This window comes from Monopterus albus, unplaced genomic scaffold (assembly GCF_001952655.1).
Source record: "Monopterus albus unplaced genomic scaffold, M_albus_1.0 scaffold31.1, whole genome shotgun sequence".
Lineage (NCBI taxonomy): Eukaryota > Metazoa > Chordata > Actinopteri > Synbranchiformes > Synbranchidae > Monopterus > Monopterus albus.
The window spans coordinates 2816217-2839735 of record NW_018127911.1 but is presented as its reverse complement, the minus strand read 5'-3'; the positions used below and the strand labels follow the sequence as shown (position 1 = coordinate 2839735).

General features: G+C 38.6%; 1 protein-coding gene across 1 annotated transcript in view; it reads right to left on the bottom strand.

Moving 5' to 3' along the window:
- negr1 (neuronal growth regulator 1) overlaps positions 1-23519 on the bottom strand; it is a 142439-nt gene that overhangs the window by 76362 nt on the left and 42558 nt on the right. The window contains 1 exon segment of the mRNA XM_020596587.1: positions 2427-2552. Coding sequence (XP_020452243.1) covers positions 2427-2552 — 126 coding nt within the window.

Sequence of the window (23519 nt, the reverse complement as noted above, 5' to 3'; positions counted from 1 at the left end):
AAATCATTGATGTGTGGTTGATGTTTTCAGGAAAATTTCGATTGTGTTCCACTTACAGAATTTCATTTGCATTTGCAGTGCATTTTTCTAGGACATGGATTGTATATGTTGTCGAACTACAGAAATATCACATTCTCTAAACATTTAGGTTGGTTACAAGCACAAATTTCAAAAGCAAATGATGACTTTTATAGCACTGATTAATTTTTTCCAAAAATTCCCATCTGTCAGTCACAGGAGTTAGATTTTATAAATCATAATTTATAAAGACATCATAGCCATGCCTATATTTATGCTCTGCAATTAGGCCTAATAATTTGTACCCTGAAAATCCACATGAACCTTTGGTATTTCTGTAATTCATGATAGATCATTGAAGGTCTGCTGCTACTAGATGGATTGTTCACTCCTGTGATAAATATTTCCATATGTTATGACTGCATGATCAAGTTGCCTTTGTAATGGTTGGAGCAGATTACTCCGCATATCCAGCAGGTTTAATGGAATTACAACCTTGTACAACCATTCAGTTGTTTCACATCCTTTTGTCAGTTCACCATCACTACAATAACGAACTCAAAGATCCAATGGCAAACGGCTTCTTTTCTGATGTGCAGGGAGACAGTCTGTGATTACACTTCGTCCCGGGTTCTTTCATTTGACCAGCGTATCATTTATTCCCTGCATACTTCAAAGTGTGGACACTTCAAAGTAGAATGACTGACTGCCACTCGGACTCTGAGGATGGTGCTTTTGATCATCTTCTGAAAACCTCCCTAACACAATCAGGGCAAGCACACCAGAATGGAGGATTTGACAGGCATAAGATAAATGCAGTCACCCTCGCAACTATCAGATAAGCACAGCATGCTATAATCCATTAATATGAAAATGAGGGAGGGCTGGAAGTGTTTAGGCAGGGGCTTTGCTGCAACAGTTAAATGCTTTGGAGTGAGTTTTCAAAGGAAGCATTCAGGATTCAAAGCACTTAATGGTTTATATGTGCCCAGACTAGCAGCTAAGTAGAGTGATAATAATAAAGTTATTCTTCATTAGTGCACCTTAAGTGATAGTTTACAAACTGCCAGAGCAAATCTGAGGTCTCCCCTGCAGTGATGAGAAATCCTCAATACTCACCAACTTGTTTTAGTGGCAGAATATACCTTGGTACCACATTAACTACTGCCTTAGCAAGTAAAAAAAATCCATGGCTTGGAGTGCCTTTTAACTGTTTGAAGGGTCTCACTATAGAAGTGAGGAATATAAACAATTTAGGAGGTATGTCTGATTTTGAAATACTAATGCCTTAAAGTTATTCCACGAAGTCATACAGTAGATGTATTAATACAGACTGACAGCTAACAGTAGCTTATCTAACTAGATAAATTATACAATTTATTTAAATTCCATCACATTCCTTTGAAAAACATCAGCAAGATTAGGGAAGTTAAAATTAAATACCCACAGCGATGACACCTAGACTACAGAAGAAGCAACTGTTGTTTTGCTTATACTGGTGACATTTTCAGTGACATTGCACAGCTAGCTCAAGTAAAACAGGTTTACAGTACAAACAATTTGATGATTAAAAAGCAATAACACATATCAAAGTATCTTGAGACAAGAAAATAATAGATTATTGTATCAGGATGGCTTTAGAAGCTAAGCAGGTTCGGCTGTTCACTGTTACTGGTTGACGGGTCTCTCGACTAATGATTCAACTTTCAGGGAGCAGGCCTAAGTAACAGTGTCTTGCCAATAATGAATATAATAATTGAAGATGTCAGCGACTTTATTTTATTTTAATATTATTATTATTTTTTTGGCTCAAGCAGAGACAGCTCCTATGGGTTGGACAGAGGAGACATACTGGAGAGAGGTGGCTCATAAATTAGCCTGCAAGTTTAGAACTCGGCCTATAAACAGGCTCTAGGGAGTTATGGTCTTTAGTTTGAGTCCCTGTTTTGTCTGGCCACAGATGTGGTGTAAAACTGAAAGTTGATAGGCTGACAGCAGGGACACTGCTGTAAAAATGTGCGAATACTGTAATACATTATATCAAAACTCAAACTTAGGCAGCTTGAGTTAAAAATGACTGAAATCTCAGTGGTTCCAGACTTTACCAGACACATAACACCATGACAATAGCTGCTAGAAAAATGGTAGCAACTAGTGAACTGTAGACAGGTCTCACAACTTCCATAATACTGTATGCTCACATGAATTTAATAATGCATTTATCACACCCTTGCCTCTTCTCTCATGGATCCACCCAACCACATTCATTTCTACAGTGTGAGCACCAGTACTTTTTCCTTCTTGTGCTGTCACCTATTGATCCCGTCAGTGCTTCCTCATTTCCTCTCTATTCATCCATCCATCCACCCATTCGTTAGCATAGATTGTGAGAGGTGAAGTGAACTCACCTAATGGGGTTATGTGTCTCCAGGAAATCGTTGGCTCAGGTTTTCCAGTGGCTGTACAAATGAGCGACACATTGCTGCCCTCATTTACCGTGATGTCAGAGGAAATGTCATATATCTTGGGAGGAACTAGAAACAAGAAGTAAAAAAAAGAAAAACAACAACAACAAAAAAAAAAAAAAAACAGAAAAAAACAAGATTAACGTTAAAGCCACTTTTGTCTTTGTCATAAAGTATATTTTTATTAGTTATTAGTTGAAATAACAATAGATTTATTTTCTGTGGTTATCTTTGTATCTGTTATGTCTAATCAGACATAACAGCAAGCAACATGTCAAACATTAACACAACATCTTACCTTAAACTATTTTCTCCTGCTCAAGATAAAATTAGGCACACAAAAGGTTCAAAAATCATAAACTCATTCACTCAGAAGAACACATCAGAAATCAAGGGCATTTTACTAAAAATCGTCATATATAATGTCATAAAACATGAAATATACTTTAACCTCAGTGTCATCTAAATCACATTTTCTCTAAGAAAACCAGTAAACCCACCTGTTTAAATAGCTAATGGAAACCAACTGTGCATAGATCTTAGACTTTTGGCTAAATATCTACAGTACAACTGACAGTGTTCATAATTTAGGCTAGGTTTGTATCAACATGCCATCTTTATTGCACAACAGGAACAACAACAGCAAAAACAAAAAATTAATTAACCGTAAAAAAAATAAATAAAAAAATATCACAGCACTAATCCAGAGCCATGCACGATGTCAAATTAAAGATCTTCCTAGTGATCCGCTGCTCAGGCATATTCACAGGTCTGATGCTCATCCATTATAAAAGCTAAGTATTTATAGTGGACAACAGCTCTAATGAACTGTTAGATCAGTGTCTCCTTACAGTGCACGGTAAACTCAACTCTTCATTAAAACAATGAAGTCAAAGACACGTTTAGTTATTTATTAATATATTTTAGATGGACACAGTGAAACCACGAGCTCTGATTAATCTGTTAACTACACCTATGTGTAATATTTCCTGACAGATCTTGGCACAGTCAGTTAGTCTTAGTAACAAAGGTACCACCTGGCTTAGCTGTGTCTAAAACAGCCATACACATGAACAAAAACAGGCCTTTTGGTAACAAAAATTGTACTGTAGGCAGTGAGTCACAGGTCTGGAGCCTCATTTTAGGGGGTTTGGGGGCTCTGTGCATCATAAATCTAAGACCTGCCAGCTTTCCCAGGTCTCCCTTGAAAAATAGGTAGGTAACCTACATGGTAGTCCCTAAAAAGCATATTTTCAATGGAAAAACAAGTGAAGTTCTCTGCTACTGGGTGCAGCTCAGCAACAACCCCCTGCTGGACATCACTTACAATCATAATTGACAAAGTTTCTGGGCACTTAAATCCTCTTGGAGCTGTGATGTTAAAAGCTTTGGTATTTAGGCTGCTGAAAACACACACACAGACACACATGCAGCTTCCCAAAAGGCAATAAAACACATTCAAAGAAGCACACTTGTAGGCCCACATGCACACACACACACATATACAGGCTTAGGAGCCACTATTTTAATCGGCAAGATTTAAATCTCTGAGGGAGCTTTTCTGCAGTGGACTGTGCCATACAGTAATGACTTCTCAGTCGTCTGGGGCTTCCAGCGACTCTAACCCCTGATCCCTCCTAATGCCTGCTAAAAAACTAACAAAAGAAAAGTTGATTCAACAATTTCTTGAGTTCCTCTTTAGACCCGCCACAACATTTTTTGAAGTCACATGAGCTCTTTGGTCATAGAGCTCTGCCAAGTTTAGCTGTAGCCACCCTCACTCGTTCCTCTTCACTCCATACTGACTATATAACACAGAGGATGTTGCTAAGAACATACTGCACTGCATGACGATGAAAACATAATAACCGTAATTGCTTGTCTTCTCTTCTCAAATATTGTACGAACAAGTAAAAGACCCAGTAAAATGCTTTATAATACAGACTGTGACTATCATCAACATTAAGGCAATAAACACACTGCTATAACCTGAATGCACTTGTGAGAACTTACTGCATATTAAGAGCAAACAGCCTACAGTCAAATACAGGATAATTTAACATTAAAAGCATCCATTCTCATAACTGGAACATCTGTGGGTCATTGAAAATGCTTCAAATGGTGCCACCCCAGTATGTATTGACCCAACCTCTCACAGGCATAATCTTCAATGATAGAAAGGAGTGCCAAAGAAAACATTCTCAGCACTGGAGTTTTCTGTTTTGTGGGGGGATCGGCATCATTTTTGATCCACAGATCTGGATCTAAATGAGATGAAAGTGGCAGACCTTCAGTGCAAGAGGACCGAAGGCGATGTTGAATCTAGGTTATTGCTTGTCAGACTCCTGTGTTTACTTGGTGTAGGACCCTGCTGTTGACACATCTCCTCAGTGTCTGATAGCACAAAATTGAAAATGTTGGGGTTGTCTACTGATCTTATCTTTCCTTGGCAGGGGTGGGGAGGTTTTGAAAGGTTCAGATGAAGAGCCTTCAGTTTTTTTAGCTCAGCGCTCCTGTTCTTCAGTTGCTTTACTAACACGGTTTGGTCCAGCTGAGAATAACAAACAAGTCTGGGAAACAGAATAAGAGATCACTCAAACTTTGTAGAAGTAGGATGCCTGTGTAGAGCTGAACAGCGGCCCACAATTTTGTTCCATGTTTTTAATGAATATTGTAGTTAGACACCATCTCATTACCTGAGGCCATTGCTTGGTATGGTATACCTTTAGTCATGTTTAGTTGTTAACATTTGGTTTAATTGGTTTGTAATTATTTATAATATTGAGTGTATTTTACTATGGTTGCAACAACATATCAATAAAATCAGTAAACACTGATTATAAAAATTGCTGTCATTGAATGTAATTGTCAAGTCGGTGGGTCTAGGTACATAGATAGCCACTGAGACAAGTCCACACATTTGGAAAAAAAAGAACTGGGGGTGGAGAGTGTGATGGAGAAAAGTGGATGACCAAAGTTATTTAAGGTTCGGAGGTGCTTTATTTACAGACTGAAAATAAGATTGTTAAGTGCTAAGTATGTCTGATCTGTTGTGGCACAGGAGCAGGATGGTAACACACAAACTCCTGAAGAGAACACACGGTAGAATTCTAGACAACAGGGATTCAGAAGCACGCTAATTCAGCAATGTCGACTTTATGCATTGTCAAGAAATGTAAAAAAAATAATTTTTACTAAAGTTGTGGGTTATATAAATAAAGTAATCTAGGTTTGTTAATGTGGGAAGTGATGGTGCAGACACATTCACACTGAGTTCAATACTTGTTCTTATTTTTTGCTGTTAAGTGTTTAATTGTTGTCAGGCTTTGAAGTAACATGCAGAAATTGTTTTATATTTATACAGTGCTTGACACATCCCACATTCAGCAACTGATGAAAAACCAAATAAAGGATGTCCTTGGTCAAGAATTCTATAAACATACAGTCAGCCACATTAAGTTCTATGGCGGTGTTCACACCGCACATTACAATATACCCATGTTCACGCGTACAGAGCACAGTCTAAGTATATGGGTACTGCTTTATAGATGTACTCAATAGTTCAGTTTAAAGCAAAAACATTGTTGAAGGAAATGCATTTTGGAAAATGTTTTTTATAACAATCAGATCAACTGATTAATCAAAAAAGTTAATTATTTAAATAGTTAATTATTTGAGTAGTTTTAGAATGTTAAGGCCATTCAACTCTGAATTGAACTGAAACCCTTTTGTATTTTAAGGTTGGTATTTTTTTTAATTTATGGTACTCTGTGTTTGAATCTTGGTGACTGCAGTCCACATGTCGAAGTGTCCTTGGGCAAGACACTGAACCCCCCCAAGTTGCCCGTGATGGCGGTGCGTATGCACGCAGCAGCCCGGGGCCCTCGGCTCCAAACAAAATTTCATTGTACGTGTCACAGTGTTACAATGACAGTAAAATAAAGCTTCTTCTTCTACTAATATGTTTTACTTATAAGATGGTTTTATTTGTATGCTGTCTGTCTGTCCTGCATTATGAGCTCACCAAGGCCAGTTCCAAACACCGCTGTAAAGTTATTGTACCTGAAATCAACTGAACTGAACTCAACTTGAACAATTCCGAACTGTGTCACAACTTTGTGAATTTAACTTAAACTGTTTCAGTTATAGAAAGCTAGGCAGTAGCTGTGTCTGAATATGTATTTTCCACAATGTGAATGTCAGTTATAGTGCAAAATAGTGATGATTCACATGTCACTCTTAAGCATAAAGCTTTTAATATGCAGGGAATAGTGGAAGAGTGACAGATTGACTTGGGACATAGCTAATGCATTAGCAAAATACCATTCTGCCATCTGTTGTTCCTAATTTAAAGAAAAAAATAAAGCATCCAAGACAAACTTATATAAGTGGGAGTATCGTTGCTAAGTGACAGTGCTGAGACACTGAAAGCTTTGGAGCTCAGGGGCTATACGTTGGACACCTGATACTGAAGGCTGAAGAGGCTTTCCATTTGGCAAAGAGAGACTTAAATGTATTTGAAATTCTATAGTCACTGAAAAACAAGTTTTCAAGTGGCTGCAGAAGTTGTTCAGTTTATGCCTGCCTTTCAGTGTTGGCACTTTATGGTGAACGTGCTTACCAGGGGATATCTGACTTAATTGTAATAGTTGATATCATATATACCGATGATGTGAATATCATTGTTACATTATGTTATGTCAACACAGCAGAAAAGACAGAGGCTTAACCTAACATTGAGGGTAAATACAGTGAATAGCCATTTAAGGTGAAGCTGTTTCACACCAGTGTTATGCAGAAACTGTGCAAAAATCCAAAACATTTGCATACAAAATTGCAGCATTCAACATTTTGTCTTAAATTTCATACTGAAACAGAAAAAAATGCACGTGCGTTGGATGAAAGGAACTGAGCATATAGGCAGCATCGGTGACACCAACATTGCTCTCTGAGTTTAATTGACACCATGGCTGTTTTAGGCAGAATGTCCAAGGTGGTTTCAGCTGGTTATGGGAAGGTTAGTCCCATAACTCATACGGCAAATTAGGAAATTCTTTCACTCAATCAACCTTGAGCACTGTTTAGTTATGTGCCTCAGGTGCACATTTTCATCTCTTTTTATTCTTGAATTTTTGGGAGACAGAGAGACAGCGTTGAAGAGAGATACAAGTACTAAGGAGTCCCTCCCTGTTTCAGCAAAGCATTTAAGACTTTGCTGTTAAACCCAGTTCCAAACCCAGAAGATGTAACCTAAAAGGCTTATGTTCAAATGCTTGGTTAAAATTTTCATAATGTCACAGTATTGTTGTGTTCAAAAACTTTAAAAAAGTCTTCATAGTCCAAAAAATCCTAGTCCCATCAGTATGCAAACACACAGTGCACAGGTTTCAGGTTTAGGCGACTAAATTACTGAGCTAACATTAGGGATTGTAGCCAGTAAATAAATACATTCGAGTTAAGGCCCTCTACGGCTGAGTTAAATCCACTAAAATCGACCACTTGGACAGAGCAGTTTAGAGGAACACTGTGGTCACATGGGTCCAGACTAATCATATGGATGTTTGCTCCTACTGCAAAAAGCCTTTTCACAATGTTGTGTAAATCTTGCAAAATTGTCAGTTATGACATCACTTTGAAAGCCTGAAAAGTCCATTACTATAGTCTTTTTTTAGGTGCTTCTCTCTGAGAGCTATACACTATCCCTTTTACACCTTATACACCTCTTCATCAGTGTCAACACCAGTGAGAGTCATGACTGTTGTGCCCTATTAACAGCAGAATATCATAACCCTTTCCTCAATACGACACATGCAGATTGTTGTTTTCTTTATGTGCTAATTCATTAATGATGCTATGATTGTCATGTTTGCCCATTCCTCTCTAATTTCCTCTTCTCTAGCCCCACAGGAGGTGCTGAGAGTGAGCTGCCACAGCTGATCTGGGCGGCATCATCTCTCTCCTGGCAGACACCTCGGGTGAATAAATAAGCCTCTAATGACGCCACCTTGAATTACGGAAATGCTTACAGCTGCACTATTAAAATGCAGGGGTTTTATTCTGGAGCTGATGCACACAACTGGGCTCTTCTATGAATTCTGACAGGCCTCTCCAAAATGACTTCTGCTACCAAATTGCAGGACCCCATTACTGGCAAAACCTACCACCATCCAGCTTTCCAATTAGAGCACAGGGGGGAAGACCAGCCGCTTGTTATAATGGACGGCAGTATGGATGCTGGGGAGGTAGTGGAATCAGGCAGAGCTGAGAGGGAGGGAGGGAGGGAGGGAGAAAAAAATGAGGAATTCCTTCTGCATTTTCGGTAATTCAAAGCCTTAATTTGTCATCATATATGGACAAAGGCTCTATAATTGCACTGAGCATATTTCCTATCCAAACACAATACAGTGTAATAGTTTTACTAAAACGCAGATTCTTACTGATCTGAGGACAGATCATCTTTAAGGAAAGATATGCAGCACTTGGAAATTGGATTACGGGCAGATTTTAGTTTTACTTATCAGCTTCCAGTGAAGAAAAACTAAGACTTTTAAATAGGTATTGAAATTCTAAAATTACCTACTCTAAATCCTCCCAAAACTACAGGTTAGTAGACATGACATTGATACAGATGAATTATAATGTACCTGTAAAATATACCTGTGTTTCAAGGACATAATATACACTAACTAATGAGACAGTTCCCACAAAGTCATCCCTAAAGGCTTTCAATTCCCTTTCCTCACTCCAGGCAGCACAAAAAGAACCAGCTTAGTTAATTAGGTGTCAGACAAGGAAACTAAACATAAACAGTGACAGATAATATTACTCAATGGGATTAACTCCACTTGCAGTGCCATAAAGCATCCATAAATAATTTGTAGTGCTTAACTTTGGAAAAAGTACGTTCAAGTAGAAAGAGAAATGTCATTTTCACTATTCTTTATAAAAACATAGTGGCTGTAAACACCTTGGTCTTCCAGTTGATCCATTTTTTTAAATTTAAATCAGACTTTGTTTGTCACACCATTATTTCATGGCCCTCAGGCTAAGTAAGCAGGATTTTAATGTACTGTACAAACATCTTCAAAATTATGTGTAATAAAAGAGGAAAAAGTTTGACTCATTGGATATAAAATGTATTCCAGGAACACTGACACTGTGTTTGTGTGTGCATGCTCATGTACCTGCAGCACCTGCTTTCAAACACATAACATACAGCACTTGACCCCTAGCCTATAAACTTTAAGTCATTCTAGCTTTACCTCCAGTATCACCTGCTGCTCTCTCCGAGTGTTATTAAACATATCAATCTAAATCATTTTCAGCAGAAAAAACATACACAACCATACGCCAATAATAAAAAGCAATAAAAATGTTGAAAAAAGGCTATGTTTTCTTTTTCTCCTTCCATTTATTTGAGCCCAGCAGCAACAGAGGAGGTGGACAAAGTGCTGGCATGGCAGGGCTAAGACATAAAACCTCATCAGCCCTTATTGCTTGTGTTTTCGGCATCTCTTCATCTTCTAGGATCTCCTTGTGGCTAATATGTTTGGTAGGTTAATAAAGAACATAGAAATCTGAGGAGAAGCAAACAACAAAAGGCTAAAGAAACAGCATTAGATGATGAACATCATTCCATAATGGCGTCATTACATATGATGATTTACCCTAATAATATGCTACAGGATTTTGCCTGAGGGTCCAATGATGGGTGTGTGATAGCGTGTGACTGGTACAATATGGGGATGATGCTGTAAGTCAGCAGTTCCATAAACTTCTACTGCAACACATCACACACTGATGTTTCTGAGGTTTTAAAAAAATCTAACATACTGTAATAAGTGCAAATTGATGTCTTTAACATTGGAAATTCGTTGTAGTAGCACCTTTTGTGTAGCTGTGACCTGTGTCTCAAAAAGTACTTCACTGCATCATTGTAAATGCACCTGGCATAAATTCTTACAGTAAAATCTATGCCCATTACTGCAGCTGTAACCCTGAAGTTATATTCTTCTCTCAATTCATTTCAGTGGCCCACTTTTTTTTTCTTCAAGACAGCATTCCCGCCTCTAACTGAAACAGAAATGACCCTGACACCTTGGCAACTATAATGGACTGCTGAGGTGATGATAGCCTAGGAGAAAAAGAAAACACTGGACAATTCTGCCTCCAAAATGTAGCTGCATTGTACAGATGTTACCGGAGTGAAATGAAACAGTTTTCACTGTGTCCATGTTCTTGGTTATTTGCTGGAGAAGGTGATACTGTCGTTTTTGTTGGAACAGGTGTTATTGTCTGAACACAGCATCAACATTTAAAGTGTGTGGTATCACTCATACTCACTGTCTATGAGTCTGGAGATATTGAGTCGATCAGGCCGATAAACAATAAAAAAGAAAAACTGTTTCCCTATTACACATGGTGGTAACAAGCTTGGCTCCTTGCAGAAATCTAAAAGAAACTATGAACACCGTTTCTGTTCAACTTGTAATTAACCATTAGTTTATGATAATATTCCTGTCATGACCTAATGGTGCAAAAATAACATGCTTCCGCAAATGTCACAACTGATACATATGATGAGTAATTGCCAATAAGGTTAACGATGCAGAAAGCGTGATTATGAAGACCTTGTTGCCAATTTCATGCACTTCTGGGAAATTCATGAATTAAAGGAAATCAATTGATGAAAATGAACTTTTCGAAATACCTTATGAGAGACTATTAATCTTCAGTGGGAAGAGCCGCGCTGGGCATGTAATTCAAAGATAAGCTAGCACCCACTTTGCAATAGTTTCTAATTTATTCATGCTAATCAGTGGCTTTCAGCCTCAGCATCTTGCTTATGATAAACAAAATTCCTCTACAGGTCCACTCTGCTTTCACTCCCAAGGATGATCACTGGTTTCTCCATTAGTTTTGTGGATACAAAGTGTCTTTGATAGGTGCAGCCAAGGTGCACAAGGTTTGTTTCAAATAGTTTACCGTCAAAACAAAACACTGCGACTTTTAGAGGGCACCCTGCCTTCCAACAATAAAATATCAGCAGTTGACCAAACGACCGTTGCTATGGGTGATCCATGTGTGAGCAGAGTGTTTCTGTGTGTGTGTGTGTGAAATGGATGATCTGATGTGAGGACACAAAGCGCTGTCTCCATCTGTCACTGGGCCTTGATGCAGCACTAAAGGTCAAGGTTCAAGCTTTAGAACCCGGGTCGTGATTAATGGGGAGAGAGCAGTTGGCAGCTAGCAGACATACTCTGCAGCCAGTCACAGGAAAGGAACTCGGCTCAGCGGGTGTTTGGATCTGTTCTTTAGTGGCTCTTCCCTCCGTAGTGAGTTAAGCTAGACTAAAGTCTTTCAGTGCCTCTGATACTGTAGTTTTGGTTCATGTTATTACGGTAGCTATCAAAATTCAATGTCTCAATTCAAGATCCAACACACACTGCTGATGAATTTAACCTTTTGGACCTTATCAATCTACAGCCTAATTAATCTCTGATATTACATCATCCATACCAAATAGCATTTATTGAGATTCTCCATTTGGGGCTGGGAAATAAAATCTCAAAGAAAAGCCTTTTTGGACACAGAAACTGTCAATTGTCATACATCATAAAGTCCCCTTGTGGTGGCTGATTTACCATGCAAGCTCAAAGGCCATTTAGTCTGCAAGGATTGTATTTTGCCAGGTCCACAAAACCAGTGGTCTCATTTTCCATAACATGTCCACAGGTGCTCCATACAATACTGCCACACAGCCTGGCCCATTACCGGCTTGATGTATTTCTTATTACATTTGTGGCTACATGTTGCGCACTGACATTCTACGTATGTTTCCAATTTCACAGTCAAAACTTTGTATTGATCCACAGTTAGTCCCTTACAGACTACTCTGTAGATAGCTAGGTCCGAAGTGCTTTTACATATAACACACTGCAAAACAAAAAACTGCCTTATGGCACTACCACCTGTCCTAAAAACAATAATCATCCACACTTCAGTCCAAAACAAAGTGATGACAAAATAAGTATAAAGTTAACCTTAACACAGCCTGTATGTACTATACCATTCAAAATGCACATGAACTATTAAATGAATTTGTGGCATACACAACATATGCTTGATTGGCTCTTACAGGCCTTGATATTTATGATGAGCAACTTTTTAAATATCCTAGTCTGGATTTCTTGAGGATCCGTCGTCATCAGAGCACGTTCAATGTCATATTTCATCCATTTGTAATGAAATCAAGCTATTACCTTGAAATATTAATATGTATCTCTGATTGGATCATTGAGGAGAGAAGAAACCTAAATCTTAATAATAGCAGTGAGCTGTTCAAGAACAAAGACGTTTTGTGGAATCAGAGTTGAACAGATTTCTGTATGGTTTGTCAAGTTTCTCTTCATCTCTTTCTCTCTATTTCTCGGTCCTGTTTATTTCTCTCATTGGTGACTCATATAAGTCCATGATAAATAGCACTGGCTGCCAAACAATTCAAGGTTCAAATGCTGAAGAGGATTAGTGATTATTCTCAGAATATGTATTTGAGTATAGAAGTGCTTGTGTGTGGTACGTGCCTCTGCGCACACCCACAAACACTCAAGGTGTGTGCATACAGCATGTGTAATGTGTGTGTGTGTGTGTGTGTGTGTGTGTGTGTCTCAGCTGCCTTATTCATTCTCTGATGGTGCCCAGTTTTGACTGCGTTTCTTCACAATCTGCCCCCAGGGCTGGTAGGAGGGAATCTTGACTAAACATCATGTAGGTAATACAGGGTAAATCATACCCACCGAGGCCCTTGGAAAGGCCAGAGTCATGAATATTCAATGAATTGCTCATTATTAAAAAACCTTGAGCTTGTGCTTTGCAGAATACAGATGTCAGCTTCTAAAGTACTATTTGTTTACAGGATAGAGGTCTGATTAGTCGAATGATCATTTTCACACAGGACATCACTGACTCTGATCATTTATAGCAACACAGTGTCCGTTCTTTGATTGGCCTGTGTTTCTGTGTCTTTAATAATAAATACTCTGCCATGCTGCCATAGGTCTGTAAATAATGTAGACCCCCTGGATTCCCAAACAAAACAGGAGGGCTTTTGAAACTGGACCCTAATAGAGCTACAAGTAAAGGAAGCAAACTGAGGGAGGAAATCTCTCTTTGCTCTTTAATTGCACTTTGGACTCCAGATGAATTTCAGGGATGAGACAGGCGGGCGGCACCCTGCTGCTACTGGTCAGTCTGCATTCAGGGTGATGTATGCAACACTGCTGTAGGCCCAGGAGTCCAGCCTGTGATATTTATCTGCCCAATTAAGGCCAACGTATTTCTGAGATGTCTGCCAATGCCTCACTCCACAGGAAATCTGTTTCGCTGCTATTCCACTGCTGATGAAGGTTGTATTGTATGATAAACACTGCCTAGAGGACTGACCGCGCTTGGATCCACACAGAAGTGAGAAAACCCATGTCTCTGTTGTGATTTACACCTCTGAGAACCAACTGTTTAACACCACAAAAGCCATGGGCTAACACCACTGGTTAATGAAAATACTGAATTCAGATTGTTGTCGCACTCAGTCCGTCTGTTTCATTTTTCATGAGCTTGGAGTCGCCGGCATGTCTAGAATTCAACACAAATCATTTTAGAAAGAAAATGGAGTTTATTAAATTTTCTCTCCATTTCACACTGACATTTACAAAAGAAGGACTACAGAAAGCAAGTTATCTAACCTCCTGTGTGACACCGAAACATATATAGATAATCTTAACCAGGGCTTTTATCAGACTAGGCATGCAACTAACATTTATTATCATTATCAGTTAATCTCATAATTATTCTTTAATTGCTTAATCATTTTGACAAAAAAAAAAAGAGTGGAAAATCTCCACTGGTCTGAGATTTGTCTGATCAATATTTATTACTGAATTAAAGGGTGCACATGTCACTTGTTGAGTATTATTTTGGCTATTTGTGATCTGCCAACATTGGACAACATTTTATTTGAAATATCTACAGGGAAGCATGAGTTTAATAACACAGGAAAAATGAAAAGACAACTAGTTCTTAATTGAATTTTTTGAGTGATAGAGAACTAGGCTAATTTTTCCGTTTAAAAGGGAGAGGCTCACAGCAAGTGTGGTGAAAAAGGCATTAACCTGGTATCAAACCTCTGAAATGATGCCTGTCCTATGAATTTAGCATTTCAGATAAGTCTAGTGTTGTGCTCAGTGACAGCTTCTTTCTGGCTGGAAAAACAAAACAATACAAACAAAAGCAGGCCACCCAGGGGTTTGAAAGAATAAGACTGTGCTATAATCAGAAAGATAAAGATAGCAAGTCTTAAATTAAGGTTTTATGACATGAGGTTGAATCTTGTTTTCTGTTCTCTTATTAGGCAGGTATGCATGCCAACACCTGTAATGCTGCTTTGGTCATAGGCATTTTTACCTGACTATCATCACAGCTTTTGGCTTACACAATTTTCAGAAAAACAATTATTACTGTTATTGTCCGAGTGCCTTATTCTTATTACAGCTTGCAGTGTTTTACTAAATACTACTGTCACCGACAGTGAGACCACAAAGATGAGTCTATCCCTGCTTGTTAATTTAATGCTACTCACAAGGAGAATAAGCTGGAAAAGGAAGGATAATTGAAGTGGGATAGCAGCCAAGAAAATGTAAAAGTTAGCTCCGTACTACTACTACTACTACTTCTAATCTGAAGCTCATTTTGATACACAATCCTAAAAATGCATCTCAAATTACAAAGAGTATCAAAACATTCAGAACTGTCATGTAGAGAGTAATCAAGCTTTCCATAGTAACATGTCAAGACATTTTGAGCTGCGCTGGTTAAAGCAAATGTGGCTGAATAAATGTGTAGTGACAATTTGAATTCTATACTTATGTTCAGCTATTTAACCTGTAAAGACCATTCCAAGCACCCAAATAAAAATTGCCTAAGTTGCTATGCACTCATGTTGTATCTATTCCCTCTCTAGAGAAGAGAGACGTGAGAGCTAAGTGGCTGACCTTTGTCCTTTTTCTTTTTAATTAAGCACAGCTAATATCAGCTATTTCCGTGATGAGGAGTCACATAAGTGCGAACACACAAACACACAGCTGTCTACACACACAGGTGCATGAGGAAGTACGTGTACTGTATAATGCTGCATGCATGTGTGAACACATCATAGATGACTGAAATTTACAGAGGGTAAGATAGGGATTCACAAACTCATACACAGACACACACACTCACACAAATGACAATGATTAGTAGCTAACTAAATGCCAGGGGAGCATAATGGCAAATCTGTTCCTTTAGACACACTCGTATTCTCGTTACATGTTCCCTGCAATATCAGTGTTAGGCCACGTTGTTTTAATGCGTTACTATTCCACTGAGACACTTGATGCACAGTTATTCCAACTGGAGACAATAGTGCTGATTCACAAGCCCCTTCTCACAACACACACAGTCATGCGGAATTGCTGCAATAGTGCTGTCACAGTTGCCTGTTCATTTATTTATTTATTTTAGCTTTAATTGCAATTTCAGTACATTTTTATTTAATGCTAAACTAGGGAAGGCGCCACAATCTCATCATTATCGCTCTTTGCTAATATTCATATTCACATGGAAAACTAGTAAATACAACAAGATTCAAAAAAATTTTGAGCAAACATCACTTTAATGGTGGCACTCCTGCCGGCTAAATCATATGTTTCAGCAAATTGGAATAATGTGTTGTTAGCTCGCAGCTAACAACGTACAGCTGTCATTTTGTATTCAGTTGATATTATCTATCTATCTATCTATCTATCTATCCATTCTTCACACACACACAGAGCAAAGTAGAGGACACAGGATGAGTGAAACCGAAGTTGAAGAGAAAGTCGTTATGTGCAAAAGGGGAAAGAAAAAGATGGACAAATGTTGACCCCTCCAAAAATATTGTTTTTTTTTTGCAGAATGGCATTGATGCTTCTACTTTAAAAAATTATACATGTGAGCCCTATGTAAGTCATCAGTCATGAACTGCAAGAACACTTAAAATGCATCAACTGTAGGAATAAAAAGTATTGTATAGATTTCCAGTTCAGGGGACCAAACCCAAGATGCACTATGAATTACAGTATCCCTCCAAGTTAAGTCTGCACACCTGTGGGGTGGGGCCTTACTTTACTGTCTGTTCAGTTAGGAGAATGACTTCTTCAGCTCTTAATTTTTTTTATAACACTTAGTAAATTGCCAGTATAACAGCAGCATTGTGTGAGTCACAGAAGCTGTTGATGAAATGTCCTGCTTTGTTTCAGTCTCACTGAAGTATTAAGAACTTAACATTTAAATGTTTAGGCCACTCAACACCAGGTTTAATGGGAAACTGTTTAAGTATTATGCTCACCGGGTTCAGTCTATTTTTAACTGGGCAAAGAGCAAGGTTGAGCTACAGTAGGTAGCAATTATGCTTAAACTTTTTAGTATTTATAAAGCTTATCCTCAAGAGGAATCCATGCCAGCAAATGAGGAAGAAGTGTCATTAAAACGGTGTTCATCCTGTGGATTTATTTAAAGAGCTGTGTTAAACTGAAGCTGGCAGAACTGTATTTTTGGACTTAGGCCATGGCAAAATTGATTTTTAAATGCACCAAGCACTTAATGAGAGTGACAGAATATAGTTTATTATAAATAAAGTGTGATTTGCTGGGTTTTTTTTTCCTGCCGTACTTTGTAATTATGTTCTGTCCCCGAATCAAAGAGAGGAGGAATGACCTAGAGGTTTACCTTTACATTTCACTCTCTGCTGAGAAACTCTTGCCACACCGACTCACTGTGGATGTGATTTTCATCATATACAGCCCTCACATTTTCAAAAACATTGACCCTATAAAACACTGCATCGCTCTGTAGCGTGTGGTATGGTAGTGCCTGATCCTGCAATGGAAGGTGCAGATTGGTAACAAGTATGTAGAAAAACAGATTCAGACGTTTCCTCTGAATGAATGCTTAAATTTAACAGCTAGACTTGGCCTAGAGTTTTCAGTGATGAAAGGTTGAAACACATTATCCCACCCACGCGAGCAGTTACTGGTGAAGGTAAGAGTGGCTCTTTACATCTCCTCACTCTGACAAGATATTCTGAGATGAGAGGTGCTGTGCATATTTAGTGCATTATCAGAGCTACAATCTTAATTAACAGAGAGAGAGGAGAAGAACGGTGGCTGAGGAGAAAGATAGCCATGTGATGTGTAGAAGGGCGGGTTGGGCTTGATACCAATCTTTCATTCCTCTGTATCCCACATCAGATAATGGTCAGGACAGACTAAATAGGTCAGTGTATGTATGGTGTAGATGAGGATGTGCAGCAGTACAGTGTAGTAGTAAAACAAAAATCAAAAATGCTAGGATGACGTGGAGAAGGATCAGCTAATGGTCATAGTTCAGGTTGTCAGAAATGTTACTGATATTTTAGTGCACAGCCACAAGGTAGGACCTATTCAGTTTAATCTCATTAAGTCAAGTATTTAAAGCAAGGGTTTTACTGCTTAGCTGTTACCTGTGCCAAATGTGCCTGGGGGAAAACAGGGACCACTTTAGATATCCAGCAGACCCTGATGGTCCTGATGATTTGGGTGAGATTATGTGGATAGTTTAGCATTGTAATAATGGTGTCAGGTCCGCTCGGCACGACCTGCCTCTCTTCCGCCTTTCTCTCCGCTGCTCTCTCGACTTGAGGGATCTGCACCTCAGCTGTGTTGCATTCGGTAATTAGCGACTCGTTTGTCGGTGCGCACAGCTGGGGTGCATCCCGATGATTACCTGTCCTCCTTATTTATACCTCTGGCAGACGCCCCGTCGTCGCTGGAGCATTATCTTGCATACCCCGTAATAGCCCTATATTTGTGGTATGTATCGTACGTCATTTTGTTTTCCACGCTGACAGTTCCTGTGCTGTGGATTGCATTTTGTATGTTGGTTATATGTTTTGTATTATACGTCTCTAGACATCCACGCTGACAGTTCCTGTGCTGTGGATCTCTTTATGTTTTTTCCATTTGGTTAGCTAGATGTTATTTTTTGATATCCACGCTGACAGTTCCTGTGCTGTCGATCTCATTTGGTACGTTGGTTACATGTTTTTGTGTTACACGTCTCTAGACGTCCACGCTGACAGTTCCTGTGCTGTGGATTTCCTTTTTTCGTTCGCCAGTCCTCCTGGTTGGTTTAACTATTTACCTGTCCGTCCTGATCCTCCTACTCTCCTGGTTCCTACCGTTATTCTGCTCTAATCACCCGTTCGTCCTGGTCTCCTCCACCATCTCTGCCCTACTTTGCTGATTTATGTACATGGACTATGATACATTGTTTTTTGTTACTTTGCATTTTCCACATTAAACCACCTTTTTTTTTACTAGCACCTGGATCAGCAATCTTGAGTCCTATCTCAGTTCTCCCTCATTCTCCTGATGAGGGGGACTAACCTTAACAAATGGGGACTAATAATGTTTTAGTTCCCAATATTATCGGTGTGGTGGTGCAAAAACACCTTTGCAATAGCCATTGCTAAAAGATCTTTGCACCACTGGTAAGAACATTAATCACCTCGCAAGCTTCTCTGAATCTGCTGGGGCATCTTACTGACGGTATAGTCAATGTCTAGTACTGAGTTAAGGTCATTACACACCAGAGGGGAATTTCACTTGGAATTTTTTTGCATGTCAATAATAATTTTCAAACCAATATTCTGTCAATGAACCTTTGCACATTAACCACAGATTGCCACCGAGCGAAAAGTTGCTTTTTTTTGGCCCCAAGGTCAATTTTCTAGGAACACATCATGACACAACTTGCTGGAAAATCGCTGCATTATTACCATAAATGCACGTTGCACCGGCCAGCTAGACCTATTTATTTATTTCTGAAAGTCACCATGGTAGCCTACAGTTTCAACCACTGCAAGTTGTCTTTTTACTTTATTTTGGCCTTTTTACTCTTTGTATTTAACAAATTCACTATTTTGTATCAGTGATTAACAATAACCTTTATTCTTCAGCATTAGCATATGGAGCTTCACATTTCTTTCATTTGCAACAAGAATGATTGACAAAAATATGCTCAGGTGTGCCCTTTACTTCATGTGACTCAGGGCTGCAAAGGTGGTACACAAGTATGTTTTAAATTCCACAGTTTTCTCACTTCTCAAGAGCTGTGTTTAATGGCAAAGAAGTGATGGTGCAGTGGCAACAACACAAATGTCTAATTTGTTGAGGTGACACAAGGTCTCTGAGGGGAATAAATGTCACGCAGAGATGAAATGATTCTAAGAGATGAGATTTTGTGACTCCAGTATCAAAAAATGAATGGCTTTTTCTCATTGACATTAGTCTACAGGTTTTGCTGATATAGAGGGGGGACGAAATAAAGGCAATAGCACTTGGACATGGACTACATATGCTTCTCTGTGTTACAAACATTCAATGTAAACATTATGGGAATCCACATTATCAGGTAAACAGCTATAATTTCATATTTGTATTTTAGCATTTTCTATTTTGTCCATGGCCTGTACATTCGTATAAACAAATATTAAAATATTTATGTTGATAAAACTGTAATGACATGGCCAAATACAAGATTGCCACTCGGTATTGCTGACATAAACATGAAGTTCAGATAAGCACAATTGCTCGGTGGATCAGCCAGTCAAGGACCCTACCATGCACTTGAAATGGGCTGAGACCTTTGCATATTTTCATACATATACAGTAATCCCTTCTTGCTCCCTTTTTCGGCGTTGCTCCTCATACTGCTCTGTCTAGCAAAGCAAAAGTGCCAAAAAATCCAACACCATGAAATCCTTTTACTTCAACTGTAACATTTGTATTGCAGCATTAATAAATGTTGTATGCTAGGACTGAAAAGCCCAGATTAAAGTATGTTTTTTTTTCTTGGTTGGTCTTCCTTTTCCTTTAAGCAGATGAAAAACTGACATGCTCCCAGAAGCCTCTGCAACATGACAGAGCTGCTCCCCTGCTACATCTCATCTGCAAAGAAATTCCTCTGTTCTCCATGAGTGGGCTTAAGCATGTGTCCACAAGTACCGCACAGCGGCAGGTAATGATTCACAAAACTCAGAGTTTTGACAACGCAAATAAACAAAAATACAATATGGTGTGAAGTTATGGTGGTGCCATAGCAGCACACATATGTTGTTGTCTAGCATTAATAAAGAAATGACAGAGTGGCTGGCAATATAGTGAAACAAATTTTTAAGTACCTTGAGTGCCCTGTCAGAGACTCGCCTGTAGACATTTATCAGCTGGAGTGAGTCATTTCTCTTTTAACATACTCCCTGCCTGCAATTCACACTCAGATACACAGCTCTGTCTCAACGGCTGGTGACCGATTTGCCTCAACAGTAGCAGATTTAGTTAACACAATCGTAACACCATCAAGGTTTACTAATCACCAATAACAGTAACAAGTAGACAGCATATTTATGGTGCTCTATGTTCACCTTCATTTCATACCTTCATATAGTCCAATCATAATCTCAGCCAAAGAGATACTGACCTTTCTGCTGTTGTCACATTGTGATATTTTTGTTTTCTTGTAACACTATCCAAATATTCCTCTGACTCTTGGTTGTAAATATGTTATGTAGCTGTAAGTATACTGTTGGTCAGGTGTGACGAAGCCTTGTATTGCCTCTAAGTTTTATTTAACCACATTATTTTTCTGACTGAAATTACAAGCATGTTACATTTTTGAACTGCAGAACAACAACTGTATTTGTAGGACAAACTGTTTACAAATCTTAGCCACTAAGTTGCATCCATCAGGAATTCTGGGCATTGCAAAAATGTATTATACAGCTGGCAGCTGGCACATTAGCTTCGGTTTGATTGTGGCCATATGGCCAGTGGTGAGGAGCTGCTGTGACCTAAAACACCCCTGGTAAGATTCCCATTACAGAATGTTCTTCAGAAAGCCAACATCTACAAACACATGATGGTCCTGTAGTGACCATTACTGCTTGCCAAGCAGCTGACCATGGTTTATCATAGAGGCATGGTGCATCTGTAAAAAATGAATGAAGCCAAGGCAAAGTGACTGATCAAGGGTGAATGTCATTAAATGAAACTCAGTCACTCCACTGTTTGCTCACTTTCAACACCATAAATCATGAATGAGCTCCAGCGATAGACGAACAATCGGGTGTTTTGACTGGGTTGCAATAAACAAATACATTGACATGTGTGGGCTTTATATAATTAATACTGTTCAGCTATACAGTACATCATAGCAGTTTTTGTTATGGTCTCAGACTCACAGTTAGACCTAACTTCTACCATCCTAGGGTTTTTTTCATGATATCCTTTTGCCCCGGTCCTAATGTTCTGGTATGCACTAATCCAACCTAAATTCTGGCTATCTGCCAGAAATCAGTACCAATTCAATACAAATGCTCTTTTTTTTTCAAAAATTTACAATTTCTATAACCCTTGAAACCTTAGCTGCTAAAAGTCAAGTGTTAAAAACAGGGAATGTAAATCCTCATTTTGTGAGAAAACCCCCTGATCTTTATTAAACATTATACAATCTTAAGTTTCCCTGTTTATGTGATGATTTAAAACAAATTTGCTACAAAAAAGTGTAAACAATTACTTTTGGAACAGCTAGCCTATTCCAAAAACATCTAATATCTTTGCCACTTTTTTATGTGAAATTTTTACTTTTATTTAAATGTGAGAAAAGAAATACATTTTCCAACTGCAATTAAATGTTCAAACTGTGATGGCCTGTTCAAAATATAGTCTATAAGCACTACTGACCATTTTAAGTAGCTTGCCTTGTCATGCCTCTGTTGACTTGTTAGTAAACTAAGCTAATGAATAAAAATGGAGGAGGACACTAGTAAGCATAACTGTACAGGTCATCATGTTTTTGAATTGACATGCTTTTTTTTAAGAACTCTAGTGTTTTTGTACCAGCTGGGTATGGATAAAGACAAAACAAATACTTCAAATTATAGTTTAGACCAAGCAAAACAAACTGCAGGTATAATCACACCCATATAATATATTTTCTTCCCAAACTCGCTCCATATGTCATAACAGCAAAGCCAGCTGGAGAGCTGTTTCCACTTGCACATTTCACATATTTCAAAGCTCACACTTCTACAAGTCTGAGTCTGTGAGTGTGTCTGACCCTTACCTCTTCTATTAATATTATTCTGTGTGTAGAATTATGCATATTCCAACATTATGTTCCATCAAAATTAATCCTAACCTTGGCTTGAATACAGAATAAAAATCTGTTAGGCCCCTTTGCATTAATACATGTCATATCTAATGCCTTCTGTGGGCTACGGCAAGAGTGACACACTATGTTATCAATTAAATTCAAAACTAGAATTAAAAATAGAATGTACATAGTGCTTTTTTTGACAGTGTGTCTGATAATATTTCTACCTAAACATATTCAGAGCCAAGCAAACCATACATGCAGTAAATCTTTGCATCAGTGCATTAAAGAAATAGAACATGGCTAGTGGATTTTCAGCAGCACACTTTTCCTATTTAGCTGGTAACCAAGAGTAAGAAGGATCAGCATACAAACTCAGCCACCACCCTATTACTCCAACAAGTAACAATAAAGATACTATCAACTAGCTCTGTATGCCCACAATAGGCTACTTAATGTCCCATAAAATGCAAATACACCTACTGACCTTGTAAGATGCCCAAGATGAAGCCCAATTTCCAGCCTATCAAGAGCTTGCATTATGTTAAAGGCACAAATCCAAAGCCTTAACACCTGTTAACCAGTGCAATCATATACAGTATACAGTATATAAATAACAAGAGCAGATACAGCTAAGAGTTCTAAGAATCACATCTTACTTTGCCACCTGCTGTGACCAGACCCAGGGAGGCTTGATTAAAGCTACATAGCCTGCCTCCAGTCATTTAAACCAACAAGCTTCCACTTTGTGCTGCATAGCCTACAGGCACA